Source organism: Aspergillus homomorphus, assembly GCF_003184865.1.
Source record: "Aspergillus homomorphus CBS 101889 unplaced genomic scaffold BO97scaffold_39, whole genome shotgun sequence".
Taxonomy (NCBI): domain Eukaryota; kingdom Fungi; phylum Ascomycota; class Eurotiomycetes; order Eurotiales; family Aspergillaceae; genus Aspergillus; species Aspergillus homomorphus.
In genome coordinates this window covers 100,286-119,505 of record NW_020291925.1, presented here as the reverse complement: position 1 = coordinate 119,505, position 19,220 = coordinate 100,286, and the positions used below count along the sequence as shown (strand labels likewise).

Sequence of the window (19,220 nt, the reverse complement as noted above, 5' to 3'; positions counted from 1 at the left end):
ACTCGCCGTCCTCCCTCCCTCATCCCCCCTCTCCCCTTTTCCCTCTTTCTGTGTCTCTCTTTATCTCTTCCTGCCCGATCCATTGCATTGCAGCCGTTAAGCTTCGATCCCTCAGTACGTAAGTGGATGCCTGCGCCTCCTTGGGATTGTGTCGACCAGGAGTTTCATTCGTCCATCAGCACGTGCCACGTGAATTCGATCCATCCATCATTCCGTCCCGCTTGGGAGATAAGATCGTTGCTCATCCTGCTGCACTGAAAAGGAAAGAAAAAAAAAATTGAAAATCAAATTCAGAAGACACATCGACGGAAACCATTCCCCTCTCCTTGTCAGCGAGTACTACGAAGACATACGAGCAGATACGAGCGACCAGTCAAGCAGACAAAGGACGGAACGCAACCAACCAGCCTTCATGTATTCTTACTAACGGTCCCCCGTCATCCCCGTGTTGTCTACCAAGCTCCTACTCAAGACCGTCTTTCGAAAAAAGAGCGCATCTGCTATCCCCTTTTCATCATCCTTGATCTGAATTCCCTATCTCTCCTTCTCATCGTCTCCGATGTGGCTTCTCCGCGCCATCTCGTCGGGAATCTTCCTGACCGTCACGGTCGCTTCTATTCCTCTCGCGTTTGACGTGGGTGGGAAGACATGCGGTCTGGCCTATTCGCTCGCCCTCGCGATCTTCTATTTTCTGTTCTCGATCCTGCGACTCTCTACCCCCGATCGGTCCTGGGTTCGCTCGTCCTTGGTCGTCGTCATCAGTTCTACGCAGTGGCTGATAATCCCGATCTTGCTTATCTGGTCGCTCAACCGTTTCTCGATTGATAATGACAACGCGGCTTCATGGGTGGAGCGGACATTTACCGGGAAGAGGGCCCACGACTCCTCCATTCAGGAGTGGGTATTTGGACCGGATGGGTTGGTGGAATCAGTGACAATTGGGAACTGGGATAAACTTCTGAGATGGTCAACTCCGGTCTTCCAGCTGGTTGAAGGCTTCTGCAGTTTACTCGTCATACAGGCTGCAGGGCAAATCACTCGCTGGCTTGTGAACCGTGGCGGGCGCAGTGATAGTTGGATGGTACGTACACGTCACCTTGAGCTGCTTGCTGCATGCACTGATAAATGCTAATCCTTCTCCGCTAGATCGGCCTCCTGGTTTTGTCCGCCTCCATCATCTCCAGCTCCGTCTATTTCCTATGGCGCGTTTTGCAGTTTCCTGAAATCTCCAATGTCGATGCAGCTCTGATTGGCGTGTCCATCACATGCGCAGTCATCTTGTGCGCCTGGGGCATCGGCAGCGGCAGGGGTAATCCAGTCGAGAGTTCTTTGCTGTTCGCCTACATTGTGCTCTGCCTCTACCAGATCTTCACAGACTACAAACCCTCTCACCCTCTGGAACAATCGCCCACCCCAGCTCAGGCTGGAGGGGACTTCCCGCCCTTGCCTCCAATTATCATGGAGTCGTACACGACGGTGATGCATGCCTTGTCGACTCTGCCTTCGATCATCCACGCTGCGGTTAATGTTATCACAGCAGTCTTCGGCGCAGTGACTCCCTCCGTGTTGGTTTCCCTCACCTACCGGATCCTAGTTCTATACGCCTCCACTCGGATCATTCCCGCAGTCCGCGAGTCTGGGGCCCGCGCCTTGTCGCAAGAAGCGTCGCTAGACGATTCCGATGCCGCCGGCCAATTCCTCGGCTTCCTTAGTTACTTTTCACCCTCGATCCTCATTGCCGTGTACACCAGCCTTCTGATGCAGCACTTTGCGTCGACCTCTCAAGCTATGGGTGGTAGTGGTGAGTGGTGGAGCAGCCAGGGCGCTGGCGGCGGAAACCTCTGGCGCTGGATCAACCTTGCATGTACGATGGGCTTGTACGCTGTTGAGCTCTACCTCGGTGAGAACGACGATTTGGACGCCGGCCTTGCGGGTCATTGGAAGACCGACTGAACGCTATCCGGATAACCACAATCACCAACACTGATTTCCATCACTTATTCGAGCACATGTGATCGCCGACTGTTGCTCCTTTGCACCACCCACGGGTCAGGCTGCCGCCTAAGAAGTTCTTATACGCATTTCCCCTAGCAAGGGGACCTTTCTGCAAGCTGAAGTTTCAGGTCAGCAACGTCATGGAGCGCTTCCCACTTATTAGCTGGATGGTGGCAGGATTAGAGGCAGACAGAGCACCATCCAGCAGAAGCAGCTACGAAGCGGGGGTCAGCGAATGCGTATGCCTATCGGTGGTCCTTTCACCTTGCTTTCCTTTAGGGATATTGGGGATAATCGTCATCTTTCCCAGCTTTCCCAGCTTTCCCACAGATGGTGTGTCCGTAATGCGGAGACTTCGCAACCATCGTATCATTTACATCATGACCAAGATCCGACCAATATGTCTCCAGTCAGTGGGAGGGCTCGGTACAGCGCCCGGCTCACCCAGCAATACATCAGGGTCGCTCCCGCCCCGAACAGCTCATGTTTCCTACGCTTTGCCCCTCCGATACGGCTCTACCCTTATCAAATCGCCCACCCATATCTCTTATGATCCTCCGTCCCATTATCGCCGTGCTATTATACCCATCTTTCTTCAGTCTAGCGCTCCCTGCTAAGCTGCCTTCATTGGCCTTTCTTTTTTTATCTTATCTATCTCAATCAACAATGCCCCACTTCTTTCACCTTGTACTGCTACTTTCCGAACTCCTCCCCCACCCTTTTCCGTTTCTTTTCAGCTTCAATTCTTGACAACTGTGTGCACTAGATGGAGAACTTTATACCCCGACTTGTTGTTTACGGTGACAGGCTTTTTGATCTTCCTCCGTGTGTCTGTAACGACGTTCCTCTATTTTCCACCATCAGGTATCAATCATCTTTAGCGTCTTTAAGTCTGATTCGGAAATGCAACCCATGAAATTTATAGGAAACGGAGCGTACTTCCACTTTTCGTCAAGGAATCAAGTAAGATAGTCACACCGAACATGGAAAGTAGAATGTTAAGCCAGCTAGTACAATTTAATTTGGTGATACTGCCAGAGACTTGGAAACGAAAACAACTTAGATGACTCGAGTAAGAAAACCGAGTTTAGACCCCAAACGACAATTTAGCCAGTCAATTCTGCACACGGATGCAGGATCTAGACACACAGAACAAACATCACGGACGACTAAACTTGATTCTCAACTCTGGAAAACGCGCGGATTCGCATAATTCCGGCCCGATGTAGGGTAAGGACAAATTCAATTGAGACAAGAATATTGATACTCGGGCTCAGTTTTTTCCGGAAATATGGACAACGAACTGAAAGAGATAGAAGAAAAGATTGCGTCATTTCGTGATAAAAACACTCCAACTTGCGCGAGCATGCTGTAGACCTCATACCGTCGACGCTGGAGGGGGGGATGGAGCGGCTGAAGCAGGCTAGGATCGACAGAGAGAGAGGATCCTATTCCGACGCTTGTGAGCTCATCTTCCCGTCGGGTGGATGCTCCAAGCTGTAGCATGCGATTATCCCAGCTTGCCGCTTTGGTTCCACTCTGTGCCACATAACATCCCTCCGAAAGGCAGAAGACGAGAAGAATAAAAAAAAAAACAATGATGAATGATAAGGATAAGGTCGTAAATACATTAAAATCTCAAGGAAAAAAAGAACAACGTGACGTGGGAATCCATGGCGCCAGAACTCTCTTTTAAATACCACCGATCACCGGACGGAGCCAACAAACCATGTACGAAAGTAGAATATCAGATGCAGAGTCACATGAATGATGAAATCGAAATACGGGAAATGATTTATTGGCGGATGGGAACACCACCCCGGGTTGGGGGCGGGCTCACACTGTCGGCATCGGTGGGCTCTTGGGATGCGACTGCATCGATGTTGTTTCCGTCGGCCTCATCGACGCTGGTGCCTCGTTGCAGGAAGCTGGCTTCCTTGACCGGGCTGCGGCTCTGAAACCCGATAGAGCCCGGATGTCCGCTGATGCTGCCGGGAATCTGCTGTCCACCTTGGGCGCTGATGCTGCCTCCATTGCCGGCGGCGGCGGGGTTGTTGGCGCCCGGGGAGGTGGCGGTCAGGTGGGGGATGTTCTCCGGAACAGGATGTTGGGAGCCGATGTTGGTGACGCCGACGTCTGAGGCTTTGCCTGCTTTGCTGAGGGCGTAGTCACCCGAATCGAAGTATTTGCGTTCCTGTAGGCCGCACAGGGAAGATATGAGAATCAGAGACGAAGGTGGCTGGGTGATCGGTGGTCGGACGGCTGTACCTTGAGCTTGTTCTGCAGGAGATCCTTCTTGTTGGGCATCTTGCCATAGAGGCGCAACAGACGTTGCTCATCGGGGCTCAGCGACTTGGGAGAGAGATGGTGTTAGTGCCAGCCCAGCGGAGAAGGGTAGTAGCAACCCAAAGGTAGGCGGGATGGAACTTACGCTGGTATCGATCTTATTCTGTTGATGGGGGTTCATTTTGAATGATTGTGTTTCGGATTGATTGATGATTGATTGAAGGAGTGAAGGAGGGAAGGAAGGAAGATAAGTTGGTAGAAAGGAGAATGAAGAAGGAGAAGAAGAAGAGCAGACGGAGGGAGGGCGGGGAGTTGAGTTGAGTTGAGATGAGATGAGGTGGACAACGGGTATTAGTAGTAAGTAACTGGAAGTAGAGTGTCGTCAGGAAACCCCACCACCACCAGCGGGGAGGAAAGTGTATACAGAGCAAGGTAGAAAGCACCCCGATATTGTGACAGTGTTAATGGGCCGAAATGGAAAGGGGTGGAGAAGGGAAAGAAAATAGAGAGTCAAGTGACAAGGATAGAAAGCAGCACAGAGATTGCAGAAAATAAAGGAGAAAAGGGGGGGAGGACAAAAGGAAAGAAGTTATACATGTTGCTGTTGCTGTTGCTGCAGTGAGCAAAGCAAAGCAACAGGAAGAAGGGCACATGAGGCCTAGGATGGGTCTATCGGTATGGGTCTGTATTCCGCTGTCATGGTATGGTAATTCATCCGGTAGCCAGTGTACGACATCGGGCGGTGACCGCCCTGCAATCAGCCCCCGTGCTCCATCATCACCTACCCACTAAACCTTCTCTAGGCTAGTATCAAGCAGTTCTGATGCGAGGGAGTCCGCATCCAGCTTAGGCCCATGGAGCTACTGACTGGCTCCACCTGCGCTGATGACAGAACAATACAGTATGCATCCTTTCCAATCTGACCATTGCCTCATTGTCGAGGAAGTTCAGGCACTCGCCGTTTGAAACCCCTCAAGGGAGAAAAGCGGATTTGCTACATGGGGAGAAGCAGCAGGTGAAGAAGGCGTCGGGGGTTCGTATCCAAATTAAAATAAGATGCAATGTACTTGAGATACTGTATGAACGATGCAAATTCTGCCGATAAATCGACACTAGCAATACAGCTGAGAAGGTGCAATCAACCCAAAGACAATATCGACTCATCCTGCCCCATCATTAGGCACAAAGGGCGACAAAAGTAAATTTAAACCTGACCAGCTGCTGGAAAGAGTGGACTTCATGCTCAACTGAGGAATTGTTCAGTGCAGTCCCACCGGATTGCTCAGTTCCACCGGCGGTACAATGGAGGAAGGAGGAAAGTCAGTCAGTGTATGCAATCGGCGTATCGATCTGTATCCAACTCAATGATCATTTCTTCTCCCTTTTTTTTCTCCTGCCCCTCCACAATTTGATATTGCTCGCAATTCAACCTCTCCACGTCCAGACACATCCTCCATCTGTGGGTAGTTGCGCAAAGCTTCATCCCTCTTGCGCCTTGGCTAATTTTGTACTGAAGAACCGGTGAATCCGAGTCTGCACGGTGTCACAAGAGGTTCCTGAACCCCACACTTACTATAACCGACATCACGCCCATTGACCGTGGGCCAGACCGATTTAGACGCCTCTATCCCGATCCAAAATGAGTGGTCAAACCCCCTCTGCTGGTCCTGTGACCATCGTGGTCGAGCATCTGGACCCCGAATTGGGCGCTTGGTCCACTCTGGAGTATGGCTGCATCGCCCGCGAAGCGCATGCCTCGGGGAGCAGATTTCTGCTTAGCTCGGTGCCCACCTCCCTGCAGATGCCGGAGGAGCTGGCAGCTACCCCCGGCCTGAATGTCGAGCATCGCAGCGTCGAGGAGATTTTTGCGGATCGCAAGTCCCGGGTCTGCTTGCTGGACCCTTCCGCATCGGTGGAATTGAGCCCCGCTGATGCTGAGACGTTCGATGTCTTCCTGTTTGGTGGTATTCTGGGTGAGACGTCCTTTTCTTCGTTGACGACTGCATCGCCCAATTGTTCGGCCGGCTGACTGAAAGGGAATCCATTGTTCGGTTCTTAGGTGATGATCCGCCACGCGGTATGTCCCTTGTCCCTGGGAGAAGAGAGTCTATCATGATACTGACCTGAAGTAGACCGCACATCTGAGTTGCGAAAGAAGGGTTATGCCGGCCGAAGGCTGGGACCTGTCCAGATGACGACCGATACGGCTGTGCGTGTTACGCGCCTGGTTGTGCATGACAAGAGTTAGTCCTCGACTGCGACCTGCTCTGTCCAGACCACGACTGACATCGAAGCAGTTCCTTTGGAGAAGATCCCCTACGTTGATCACCCCGAGATCCTCATCAACGAGCACGAACGCACTGAGATGCCCTTCCGCTACGTGACGGGAGAGGACGGCCAGCCCATCATGCCTCCGGTAAGCTTGATGCATCTTGTAATGTTCTCACTGCTCAGTCCATTGACATGTTTGTAGGGCATGGTAGACTTGATCAAGAAAGATGCCGATCAGGGTATCGATGATCTCATCTAAGTCGGGTTGAAGATCGGCCTAAGGTTGTGACGTTGAAAGATGGGCACGGGAACGTGTCGAGTGCATATAACGTGGAATCATCACTAACCAAACACTTACGATCGACTTCCAGGCTGAGTTGAATCTGCATTGAATCTGGATTCGATTTAGTTGTAATATGTTGCTTAGAGATCAACGGGGAAGTATTGCAGCATAAGCATGGATAGCAGTGACTGTGAGCAATACAATACAGTACTTTCTATTGAAACCCCGAATGATAAATGGTACGGATGAGTGGTAGAGTGGTAGAGTGTAGAGTGCAGGGCCGTAGCAGGTCTATAGAGACCCCAAAGCGGTAAGTGATAAGCTTGTTGCAGTACTGCTACTAACTTACTGCCACTTACTGCTTACCCGCCCCTTCGGGCCACGCCATCCATTCGTCTCCGTCTGTCTCAGCCGCCTTTCTTCCTCTTCCTCCCTCCTCTGCCTCCTCATCTCCCCTCTTCTTCTCCTCTTACTCTCTTTCTATTGTTTTTATTTTGAGTACTATCTCAGTACTCTAGTCTGTTCCGGTCTTTGTGGGGAAGACATCTAATCGTGGTCAGACCTCCTACGCTCACTCACCTGATCCCCCCTGCCTGCGTGGACACCCACCTCTTGTCACCTCCGTCACCTCCCTTTATCTCCGGAGCTCCGCCTCAACCGGGGGAAGGTCTCAGTCAGCACGCGCCGGAACTGGACACCTTGATCAATGTGTCCTTGAGTGCTAGTTTTGAGTCCTCTTGGGACCTAATTCGCTTACATTTGTTCAACACCTTTTCAATAACGGCATACGCCCTTGCACCTTATCGCACCCCAAAAATGTTCTCCTTATCGTCCCGCGGGGGACTCTCTGTCTCCCAGATGTCGACATGGGCTCTGTCAACCCTCCTTCTCCTGAGTCCGGCGGTCGTCTCGGCCAAGTCCGCAGCTGATTACTACATTCACTCACTACCTGGTGCTCCCGATGGCCCCTTGTTGAAGATGCATGCTGGGTGAGCTACTCCGCTCCGGAGCTGTCGCACCAGATCGACCATACTGACCCTGTTCTCTGGATTTACAGACATGTCGAGGTCGACGCGCAAAGCAATGGACACCTCTTTTTCTGGCACTACCAGAATCGGCACATCGCTAACCGCCAACGGACCGTGGTGTGGCTGAACGGTGGACCGGGATGTTCGTCCATGGACGGCGCGTTAATGGAGGTTGGTCCATATCGACTGAAGGACAACCATACACTGGAGTACAATGAAGGCTCGTGGGACGAGTTCGCCAATCTGCTCTTCGTCGATAACCCGGTCGGAACGGGATTCAGCTACGTCAACACCGACAGCTATATTCACGAACTCGACACGATGGCGGCACAGTTTGTGGTCTTTCTGGAGGAGTGGTTCAAGCTGTTCCCGGAGTACGAAAGTGACGATGTAGGTTCTCTTGGTCCGACTGTTTCTTCCTGGGTTGTTTCTCTAACAACCTGATAGATCTACCTTGCGGGCGAGTCCTACGCTGGACAGCACATTCCCTATATCGCCAAAGCCATGCAAGAACGCAACAAGAATGTCACCGGCACCAACACAGCGCAGTGGCAATTGAAGGGTCTTCTGATTGGCAACGGTTGGATCGCTCCCGAGGAGCACTACATGTCCTATCTGCCATTCGCATACGAAGAGGGCCTTATCGAGGAAGGTAGCTCGGCCGCCAAGGAGCTTGAGGTGCTACAGTCCGTCTGCCAGTCTCGATTGGACGTGGGCAAGGACAGAATTCACGTCAACGACTGCGAGAAGATTTTGAACGGGATTTTGGATAGGACGATCGAAAACAACCAGTGCTACAATATGTATGACATCCGCCTGCGCGACAGTTTGGACGCATGCGGGATGAACTGGCCGACGGACTTGGTGGATGTGAAGCCGTACTTGCAGCGACAGGATGTGGTGGCGGCGCTTCACATCGACCCGGCGAAGAAGTCAGGCTGGACCGAATGTTCTGGCGCAGTCAGCAGCAACTTCAACCCCCAGAGATCCGTGCCGTCCGTGCGACTCCTCCCCGAGCTTTTGGAATCGGGTATCGAAATCCTTCTTTTCAGTGGTGAGAAGGACTTGATCTGCAACCATGTTGGTACCGAACAGATGATCAACAACCTGAAATGGGGTGGCGGTACCGGCTTTGAAACCTCACCGGGCGTCTGGGCTCCCCGACACGACTGGACTTTCGAGGGCGAGCCGACGGGTATCTATCAGTACGCGCGGAACCTGACCTACGTGCTTATCTACAACTCCAGCCACATGGTGCCCTACGATCTCCCCCGCCAAACTCGTGACATGCTCGACCGCTTTATGAACGTGGATATCGCCAACATCGGTGGCAACCCTACCGATTCACGCATCGACGGCGAGAAGCTGCCCCAGACCTCGGTGGGCGGCCACCCCAACAGCACCGCAGCCGAGGAACAGGAGAAGCAGAGACTCAAAGAGACGGAGTGGAAGGCCTATGCCAAGTCTGGCGAGGCCGTCCTGGTCGTCGTTATCATCGGAGTCATCGTATGGGGCTTCTTCATCTGGCGCAGCCGACAGCGCCATCACGGCTACCGGGGCGTCATGCAGAAGAATATGAGCAGCCACTCGGTGCTCGAGCGGTTCCAGAACAAACGCAACGGAGGCGATGTCGAGGCGGGCGATTTCGACGAGTCCGAACTCGATGACCTCCATTCTCCGGGTCTGGATCGGGAGCATTACTCGGTGGGCGAGGACAGCGACGAGGAGACTCGGGCAGAACATGGCCAGCAATCCTCCGCTCGGACGGGAGCCGATCATTTATGATTCTGAATCTTGTCACTTACCTTTCTTTGTTTGGACTCGGTCTTCACCCCTGTGTGGACATACTTTGGAGTTATTGTATTGGCACATTAGATATGAATTGTTCTTGCTTTAGAATCCTGTCATGGGAAATTGGATAAGATGGTATGGTGCACGGGCGACACGGCAGTTTCAAGTTCTGTTGCAAGTTTTGTCCGGCCTTGTATTTCCATGTCCAAATGTCTATTGATCAGTAGTTTGTGACTTTTCTCTATATCCGGTCATCTATACTCCATCTGTACCACACAGTCAAACCAGACCTACTTCCCAACCGTCCAAACCTTCACGCTTCCATCGTCGGCCGTAGTAATCAGGATTTCCTCCTCTTTCGTGGTATCCCGACCGCGATCCGCCCGCTTAGCCCAAGCAACATGGTTAATCTCGTAGATCCCATGCGCCCCGACCAGAACAGCGACAACCACCCACTCCGTCAATGGCTGTTTGGGGGGTCGCTGTTGCTCATCAGGCAGGGACGCGTCCGTCTCCATAGCCTGCGCATCCTTGGCGACAAACCGCTCCTCATACACCACAATCCTACCATCAGCACCGACCGACGCGATCAGGCCCGTCCTCGAACTCCACGCAACCGAATAAACCGCCAGATCATGCACTGGGGGGAGCGTAGCCTCCTCCTCCCAGTGCTCATCAAGCCCAGTGGGCCGAATAATACTGGGCATGTTGCCAGCGCCACGAGCGTCGACCTCCTTAGGCAACCGCCTCCAAACCCTCACAGAGCGATCATCCGAACACGAAAGAATCCTGGGACCCGACAACGCCCTGAATTGCACCTGCTCCTGCTCCTTCCAAACCCGCATGACCGCAACCTTCTCCTCCTCACTTACGCCCGGCGCCCAACCCGGCAGAACCTCATCCTCCCCAGACCCATCCTCCCCAGCCCCAGACCCATGGGCTACTCCCTCAAAAGCAACCCCCCAAACCGTCCCCCCATGGCCCCGGAGACAAGCAACCTGCCCCCAATCATCAAGATCCTCCCTCCAAACCCGAATCGTATCATCATAACTCCCACTAACCAAACACTCTTCGCGCGGATGCCACGCCACACATTTTACGTCTCCCTCATGCTCCTGCATAACAGCAACAGTCTCGAAATTATTATCGCCGTCGTCGAGATCCTCCCAGATCCAGATCGATTTGTCCCGCGAGCACGTCGCCAGAAGCATGCCTGAGGGCGACCATGCGACGGACTTGACTTCGCTGTCGTGGCCGTCGAGGAGGACGGCGAAGCGCCATTCTTCTTCGTCTTCTTCATCATCCTCATGGTCTAGGGTTTGGGTGGGGCGGTGCGCTGCGGTTGCGGCTTCGTTACTGCCTTCGGCGACTTCATCGGTGTTGGCTAGGAGCTCCGCGGCTTGAGAAGTGGGAAGGTAATTATCCCATCGGCGCCAGATGCCGGCTGTTGCGTCGAAGGAGCCCGTTGCCAGCACACTTTCGCCTTCGACGTGCGGTTTCCAGGCTGCGGTGCGGACGCTGCGCTTGTGGCCGCCGGTTATTGTGGAGAGGAGTCGGAAGTTTGTGAGCGAGTAGATGCGGATCGTTTTGTCCGAGCTGCAGGTTGCGACGATGGGGAGGCGCGGGTGCGGCGCCGTTTGCCAGGTGCGTTCGAGGGAGGGAGGGTCGAGGGTTGAGAGGGCGTGGATTTGGTATGTTGGTTGTGCTGGTTGTGCTGGAGTCATGGTTGTGTTTCGGGGAGCGGGTTGCAGGTGAGGGGTTGGTAGGTTGGCACGGAGAGTGGGAGCGATGGCTGTAGTGAGATGCGCTTGGTTGTGCCTTGTCTTGGACTCAAGCTGTCAGCGTGTCTGAGTAGCTGTATCTTGGAGAGTCAATTGCCCTCTGCTCGCTATCTGTCTGTCAAGATTCAAAGTTGAAGCTTTCCGGTTCGGCGGCGGAATTCATGGCGGGGAAAGCAGCGCTGATTAATCATGTGCTTGGCGTGCCGGAAGTTCTTCTAGTCTTATCAGCAAGGAAGATAAGCATTTACTTAGAACTAAGTAGTAGTAGTTATAGTCTCCATCTGGAATAGCATACATATTGTAATTCTTGTATCAAAAACGCACGCCCAAAAGTCAATTCAGTCTGTACCACAAGTACTATAATGTATCCTTCATTAGCCAAGACAAAAACTCTTATAATTAGCCTCCACCCCTCATGCCCCCTCGCCGAGGATCCGCTCGTAGACTAGGCCGTGACACAACCAGTCCACTTCGCGCATCTTCTCCAACTCGTCCGTCAACTGCCCAACCTCCGTAACAAACTCGGGCATGCCCGCTCCAGCCAGGCCCTGACTGGCTGTCGTCGTGGCGCGGACTCGTTCGCTGGCACTAGCCGCACTCAGTCGTGACAGAATGTGCGCCCTCAGCCGCGAGAGAAGCAGTCGCGCAACCGGATCGGCAAAACCAGAGGTACCGTTGCCGCTACCACTCGTCGCCGTCGCGGGACTGGTCGCATCCGACGTATACGATTCGGAGGACGAGATAGACTCGACCTGGATCTCCACAGATGGTTGTGTCCCTTCTCCCTCCGTAGAGGCGGCTACACAGGCCGTGGCAACAGGCACCAAAGCCCGGCGGATGGTTGCTGCCAGCTGCGCGCTGGCATTGGGTGGCATCGGGTGTGTGGATTCTAGAATCGATTGAACGCGGTCGGGCTGGATCTCATTAAAGTCCAAAGACATGATTCGGTCCGCCTCGGCTTTCCACTGGGATCGCGCGTCGCGCTTCAAGAGGTTCTTGGCTGTCAGAAGGATAGACGCTGTAGCCACGATTCGGAACGCCTTTGCATGCAGGCGAGCTAATCGCTGGCGATCCAACTCTAGAGTCTCCGGCACCAGCTCTTCCGAAACAGGCGCATTGCTCATGACCAGATCGACAAGTCCTTGCGCATAGACCTTGGTACTCGGCGGTCGGGGCTCCCCGTTGATATTCTCTGGATCCCGCTTGCGCAGCTCATCGGCGATGATCTTGCGGTATGTCCGCCAAAAGCGTCGTGTCTTCCCCAAGCTTTGAGTCCCGTCTTGGAGACCCTTTTCAAAGGTCCTCTGTTCATATCCAGGAGCTTCCTGGATAAGCTGCGGAGCGGCAACCTGGATCATAAAGTTTGTGTGATCAAGAGAAAGAAAATCGATTATTCCCATCAATCGTGCCAGTCGGTCGATTGCATCCCCCGATGTGTCTTCAGCGAATGCTTTAACTACTGGATCGCGGTAAGGGGCACAAAGCTTGGGTAAGATGGTGTTCATAAAGTTGAAGAAACTGTCGTAGGAGAAAGCGCCGGCCCTGCACTGGCTTTCGACCAGCTTAGGGTCAAGCACCTCACTGATCAGTACATGCAGCGAGTTTCCAGGCCGGAGCGAGCGCAGTAAGCGGTCTTGGATCACCGTAGCCATGGCCACTGTCCAGTTTGTTTCCAGCCCGGCTTCCACGTCCTTCCGCATCATATCGCACATATGTTTCATGATTCGCTTGCGTGGCTCAGTGTACTGTTTCTCGTCGATCCGGAACTCCTGATTTATCAAGAGCTCGTGCACCAAAGCTCGATTCTCCGGCAATGCGGTCAGCATCCGTGTAAACCGCTCGTGGGGAGAAACTCGCTGTCTGTCGAGCTCATGCAGCACTGCACTGTCCACGTTGTTAAAGGTCTCACTGATGGGAGAAGCAACGCTTTCCGGAAGAGCTTCTGTCGACGAGGGCGCAACCTCCGCCGACCGTGGGATAGCCTGCTTGGACGCCGTCCGCTTCTTCTCGCGCTTGGCCTTCTTCAAGGCATCTCGCACCATCTGCATCGCCTTGTCAGAACCAGCCAGACGCTTCAGTCTGGCAAGAAGGAGGATCTGATTCTGCCGAATACCCTGGCTGTAATCCTCCGCGACACCACCAGCGCGGTCATTCTTGACCGTCTGCCAGATCAACTCCAATTCGATAAATTGAGCCAACATGATCTCGATCAGAACACTGGAGTCATGCGACTTCCACGCGTGAAAGGCAGAAAAAAAGACATTGTAAGCCTCGCACAAAGCCTGGAGCTCCGTGGCAATAGCCGATGGGGAACAGCATCCCGAGGAGAGCAAAGGTGTCACCAGCTCAAACGCGGCGAGAAGCTCGCGCGCTTTCGCAATCAAATCCTGCTCTTGTTCGCCATTGCTGCTCAGAACCTCGGCAGGATGGGTCACAATCAGGTAGCTGCTAAGGAACGTGCGCACAGCACCCCGTCCACCGATGGTGCCACTCTCCATATCTTGCAGTCCACACAGCTTAAGGACCCGACCTGTGGTCTCCAGAACCCGGTCATCAGACAGCTGAGCGCCAACTTCCTCGAACTCCTTCTCCCGAATACGATCGGTGGTCAGGTCGAGAGCCAGGAACCCACGCATTACCATCTTCGCATGGTAGGTTCTCCAGACTCGCTGGATGATCCTCGCGGCGGCATCGCGGGTGACCGACTGAGCAACCGCCTTGGGCATCTTCTTCTCGTCGCCACCAGTCGGCAGACTGCTCGTGCGGTGGCGGCGATGACTCTGCTGATACAGGGCCCGCCTCTTCTCGGCCTCAGCGAACTTCTCCGCGATTTCCAGGCGCAGGCGAGCGTGTTCGGCGGCCTTGCGTTCCCGGTTGTCTTCGGCCTTCTTCTTCGCCCGACGGACCTCCTCCTCGCACTTGGCCGTGATCTCCGCCAAGAGCCGCTCCCGGGCCTGCTGAGCAGCCAGTGCTCGTTCTTCCCGCTGCAGGTTGCGGGTAGCCGCTTTGGCCAAGGCCGCACGAAGCCTGACTTTCTCCGCGTGCAATGCGCGGTCCGCGAGTCGGGCCTTGCGACTCTCGAGAATGGAGGTCCGTCGGAGATGTTGCGCTACGTTCTCGGTTGAGGACGCGCCATGAGCGGGCCCGTTCGCGTGCTGGGAATGGAGGGAGGAGATCGAGCTGCGGCGGGAGGAGGCGGCGGAGGAGCGGCGAGCGACACTAGGCTTGCGAGCAAAACGAGCGGCGAGATGAGTGGGCAGGTTCAAAGGCAGTGCTGATTCATCAGACATCATTTCCACATCTGTTGCAGTCGCGGGTTCCGGTTCAGTAGAAGGGGCCGCATCGGAGAGTTGGACGTCGATGTCGGAGTTGCGACGGATCATATTCTGCGGTGAATGCACGGGAAGCGGGAGGTTAACCGAGAGAGATATCGAGATATGAAAGGGCGATGACGAGACGGGATCGGGTAGATACGCAGGTTCCGTAGATGACCCCCTGTAGTTCGAATGAGGATGTAGTCAGGCTGCAGTTTGGAGCATCCCTGGAGGAAAGGAGACCCGTGCTTCGTCTCAGAGGAGATTTTAGTTGGAGTAGACTAGTAGTGAGTGTAAGTGTAAGAGTGTGTGTGTATGTTGGGACAAAGAGCACTGGGAACAAGATCAAATGAGTGTCGAGGAGAGCAGGCAGAGGCTCAGTTAGTTATGCAGTGACTAGGTCAGCCCAAAAGTATAATACGGAAGATAAGCCGGGATAGAAGAAAGCATGACTTGCACCACATCCATCACGGATCGACGGGGAAGAGTGTATTTCACCTTTCGTCGTCATCGAACCGGAAGAAGAATGAAGCCCGTCGAAGGCGCCGCATCCAGCCGTGCTGACTAATTCCGATTGACAATGCAGCTGCAGCAACTGCAGGAAGCAGCTGGCTTAGTTAATCGATATTACGCGCGGTGGGATGAATTCTTCATAAGCAGATACATATGAAAATACTCAGCATGATCATTAGTTGAGTTATATCTAGTTAGACTATGCCCATCCCTTAATGCATGTGAGGCGTGATTCAATGTGTCTCAGGTATCAACATTCCAACCCCCATCTCCAATACCAGACAGACGCTTTTCCCAACAACTCAGACGCCGAGTACAAATGCACATTTTATCATTTGTAAGATAGAAGCAAAAATGCAAAAATGCGGTCCAAGTTATGCATCACCAAACGCCCACCATGTAACCGCATCAAAGATATCATACAAGCCACTCCAGTTGGACCAGCCAACTCTCACTATCGCCCTTGTGGCCTCAGCGATGCCCAAAGATGTCGATACTCTCGTCATCGTCATCTTCCTCATCGCTGCCATGCTCTGAGCCACTGTTGCCTGAGGCTCCGCCATCTTCGTCTTCATCAATGTCGGCATCGGAAGCACCGTCAACAGACTCGTTTTCCTGCCCCAGGAAACCATAGCTGTACTTGATCTTGGTCCCCCACAATCGAAGTTCTCCACCATCCTCACTCTCTCGACGGCCACCAACGCCGCCAAATGAGAGTCCACTGAAGAAGGAAGTCGACTGTGATCGATTCGAACCACGGTCAGGCGGGATACCAAAGTAGTTCCGAATGACAGGCGAGACAGCACGATCGCGCGTTAGGCTGTAGGAAGCAAATTGCCGACTAGGATCAGCAGACATGGGAACAGAAAGTTGAGACTCGTGCCCAGGGACTGAGCTGGTGTCAATACGTAGTGATTCGAATGTAGACAGGCCGCTTTCGTCAGCGCCATGCGAGGAAGACCTGGCCCGCGTCGTTGAAATATCTTCCGTATCACTGTTTAACGCGGAGGGATCTGAATCGTTGCCCCTGACTAAACGAATCTGCGCGGTATTGTACGATTCACACCTGCTTTCTGTCAGTCTCTGTCGCGCGGATAGGATTATAGATGCTCACAGGTCGCATCGCAGCCCTAGCCAGTGATACCTCACTACAGATTTCGCGCTGCAATCGTTGCAGTAGACAAGAGCTTTTGTGTCTTTGAATTCTGCCGGCATAGGCTGGCTCTCGATGGTTCGATCCAGATTTCGAAATGTAGACTCCATGTTGGTAATGGTTTTGCTGCAGATCGGACAGCGATATGAAGTTCTAGAGTATTCGGAGAGACACCGTTGATGGATACTGTGGCCACATCGCATAAAGACTACAGTCTCAGGAGAAGTGAACATATAGTCTCCGCAAATAGGGCAGTCACATTGAGTGGAGCGCTCAATGCACCGGTGGGTGTTCTCGATGGAGATAGGAAGGCAAACACTGCACGTCTAAGACTTGGTCAGCACCCACACATATTGAACTGGAATATATGCCTGCTCACCTTGCAATGGAAGAAGTCCTTCCCAAGACCTTTACCGATACGGCAGATGCCACAATCGCTACAGTGATAGATGCTCTTGTTGGCGTCGTTATCCCAGAGCTTGCAGGTTTCGCAGTAGTATTGCGCCGCTTGTTCGCCGCATTTCCTGCAGGATTGCGCTGCAGGCTGGGCTTCCCCACACAGCATGCAGAGCATGTTCTCTGTTTTGGGCCGATCCAGACGGTGCTCTTCGACCTCATCGTGGCAAAACCGGCAGGTGTACCATTTCTTACAGTCGAAACACTGCGACTTGACGTTTGTCTTATAATGTTCGCAGCCTAGAAACACTTCCTCAACCTCTTCGGTGTCGAGGTCGTCCACCTCACATGCAGGTGACTCTAATTCTGGTTTGGGTGCATAGGTCGGTAGCAGATCTTCCGCAGTCAAATTGTAGCTTTCGCTTTTGACAGGTGCGGAGGACGCTAATGGTGAGGACCGCTCCAACGAGATAATACTCCATCGGCGGGCGGTTTCGTCTTGCTTGGGGCTCTGAGGAATGAGAGGTGATGGGCTTCTCGGAGTGTTTTGTTGGTCGGCAGAGTCACTCCGGTGAGAATTGTACTTCTCGGTCATCAGTGCATGAATCATGCGCGCCTGATCTGTATTGCTGTAACCTAGATCTCGAATTGCATGAATCCGCCTCCGTAAAGCACCCATACCGTCATCTTCTGGAAGCGCAACAGGACAGCCCGGTTCCTCTGTCATGAGATTATGACTCAACACCTGTTCCGGAGGCTGTGAATGTGGGCTGGATGGTTGAGAGGCGTCTTGCGTAGCTGGAACCGAGACGGTCTGCTGTGGGCTGATTGACAGGTTCGTGCGAGTCATTTGGAAATGCGAAGTCTGCGGTAGACGATCTTGACTCGGTATTGTTGTCCATCCAGGAGGAAATCGGTGTTCTTGTTCGTGAGAAGGTCCAATCGGTAGGTGATCTGGAGGTGAGGCGGAGGGAAGAGTGCGGCCATCTTCAGACCCCGCATCTCCGCCATTTGAGAGAAGCCCAGGGTGTGTGAAGTCCGTCATAACCGCGCCCTGGCTGGTTTGATCGCCATCACTAGCCAAGGGAGCGGCACAGTCTTTCCCGGCTGTTAAAGAATCGGAAGATGGTCGGGGACTGGTTTGTTGTGAGAGGCGACGGGCTTGCCGAATGACGGGTTCAATCAACAATGAAGAGAGGAGCCCACTCATGGATGAGGCCAAAGAGCATCTGATGGTGGAAAAAGCATAGAAAAGATTTAACACTCGGATGTGCCGTAAAACTCCCGAAGAAGCTACACCGGAAAAGGCTTGGAATTCCTGGTGTAAGCAAGGTAGGCAGACAGGTAAAAGCAGCAAGGAATACGGAGTAACTCAGGACCGAAGACGGAGGGAGAGGGAGTGATTCGATCTCGGATGGCAATCGCTTCGTCAGCCGCTATGACGTTGAGGCCTGAGGGTCGGTTCCTGTCTTGGCTAGAAAGCAAACAAGAGCTGCGCAGTTGAACAACGAGATTGATGTACCTTTGAATTGAAGCAGTTAACACTCCAGTGCAAGGTCAGATTCAGCTAACATTGATTAATTGGCTGTGTGATGGAATTGGAGAATAGGCAGTCTAAACTGCTAAACTGCGTGGCCATCAATCAGCCTGGAGCCACCTCATGGGGGCAAAAGTGAGAGCTTTCCGATTTTGGACTAGCTCAGCCCCATTTCTGGGTTTCCTACCATATCGGGATTAGCGTTATCTGCGTCGGCAGTTCATCAGACATGTGATAATGAGGCTGCCACCGGCACTGTGCACTTCAACTATTGCATTGACTTAACTATGTCGGGAAGCGGTGGCTGGCAGTGGGTGTAGGGTCTCTTAGCTATTTAGCCATCTTCTCAGGAGTACTGTAGGTGGTCATGATCCTTTTCATCACTAAAACATATACTCCCCTACTACTAAACAGGCATACAGAAAAACTACATACTTACAGGCCTCGTATATCAAACTTCAGTCAAAGATAGGAGAATACCTACGCACGAAACATTAGGCACCGCGCTATCCCAACCATAAAATGTTTCTTTTCCACAAGCCGATTATCCTTTACCTATCACTCTATATAGCTCTTATCTATAACATCCTTTATATAATCTTCGCCGTATATCCTATTATCTTCCAGCAACTCCATAGCTGGAGGGAAGATTTCGGTGGCCTCAACTTCTAGGAAATCTTACTGTTGGCATCCTCATCCAACTATCATCTACACATTTTCTCTCTATTTTACATACAAAAGAAAAAAAAAAGGCTCTCACATTCTTCCCCGGCACGCCTGCCCCCCGAGAAACATCTTCCAGACACTTTCTTAAACAACATCACCCTCCCTGTTGACTTGTTCTGGTTCTCCCAGGTCAACTAACTCTCAAT

The 19,220-nt window shown here is 52.9% G+C and overlaps 7 protein-coding genes across 7 annotated transcripts; 3 read left to right on the top strand and 4 right to left on the bottom strand.

Moving 5' to 3' along the window:
• Positions 1-559: 559 nt before the first annotated feature.
• On the top strand, positions 560-1,953 carry BO97DRAFT_427542 (ICE2 family protein; the record flags this gene model as incomplete). The annotated part of the gene is made up of 2 exons (XM_025697210.1): positions 560-1,081; positions 1,147-1,953. 2 exons carry the CDS (start codon positions 560-562, stop codon positions 1,951-1,953), a joined length of 1,329 nt encoding a protein of 442 aa, XP_025548425.1.
• Positions 1,954-2,044: 91 nt separating this feature from the next.
• Positions 2,045-2,948, top strand: BO97DRAFT_170941 (uncharacterized protein). Its single transcript, XM_025690306.1, has one exon. It carries the CDS (start codon positions 2,136-2,138, stop codon positions 2,610-2,612), a length of 477 nt encoding a protein of 158 aa, XP_025548424.1. The 5' UTR covers positions 2,045-2,135; the 3' UTR covers positions 2,613-2,948.
• Positions 2,949-3,645: 697 nt separating this feature from the next.
• Positions 3,646-4,572, bottom strand: BO97DRAFT_170939 (endosulfine family protein). Its single transcript, XM_025690305.1, has 3 exons — positions 4,427-4,572; positions 4,264-4,347; positions 3,646-4,189 (listed from the first exon to the last, which is right to left on the bottom strand). Exons 1-3 carry the CDS (start codon positions 4,460-4,462, stop codon positions 3,791-3,793), a joined length of 519 nt encoding a protein of 172 aa, XP_025548423.1. The 5' UTR covers positions 4,463-4,572; the 3' UTR covers positions 3,646-3,790.
• Positions 4,573-5,920: 1,348 nt separating this feature from the next.
• On the top strand, positions 5,921-9,648 carry kexA (serine-type carboxypeptidase kexA; the record flags this gene model as incomplete). Its single annotated transcript, XM_025697819.1, has 8 exons — positions 5,921-6,254; positions 6,414-6,524; positions 6,579-6,697; positions 6,755-6,791; positions 7,144-7,145; positions 7,694-7,824; positions 7,893-8,253; positions 8,311-9,648. 8 exons carry the CDS (start codon positions 5,921-5,923, stop codon positions 9,646-9,648), a joined length of 2,433 nt encoding a protein of 810 aa, XP_025548422.1.
• Positions 9,649-9,944: 296 nt separating this feature from the next.
• Positions 9,945-11,378, bottom strand: cia1 (iron-sulfur cluster assembly protein CIA1; the record flags this gene model as incomplete). Its single annotated transcript, XM_025694092.1, has 2 exons — positions 9,945-10,521; positions 10,567-11,378. The coding sequence occupies 2 exons, from the start codon at positions 11,376-11,378 to the stop codon at positions 9,945-9,947; spliced, it is 1,389 nt and encodes a 462-aa protein (XP_025548421.1).
• Positions 11,379-11,710: 332 nt separating this feature from the next.
• BO97DRAFT_407798 (IQ calmodulin-binding motif domain protein) lies at positions 11,711-15,222 on the bottom strand. Its single transcript, XM_025695711.1, has one exon. The coding sequence runs from the start codon at positions 14,816-14,818 to the stop codon at positions 11,849-11,851; it is 2,970 nt and encodes a 989-aa protein (XP_025548420.1). The 5' UTR covers positions 14,819-15,222; the 3' UTR covers positions 11,711-11,848.
• A 206-nt stretch (positions 15,223-15,428) lies between these two features.
• BO97DRAFT_396583 (RING finger and CHY zinc finger domain-containing protein) lies at positions 15,429-18,399 on the bottom strand. The gene is made up of 3 exons (XM_025694091.1): positions 16,795-18,399; positions 16,377-16,741; positions 15,429-16,328 (listed from the first exon to the last, which is right to left on the bottom strand). The coding sequence occupies exons 1-3, from the start codon at positions 18,019-18,021 to the stop codon at positions 15,734-15,736; spliced, it is 2,187 nt and encodes a 728-aa protein (XP_025548419.1). The 5' UTR covers positions 18,022-18,399; the 3' UTR covers positions 15,429-15,733.
• Between the last annotated feature and the right edge of the window lie 821 nt (positions 18,400-19,220).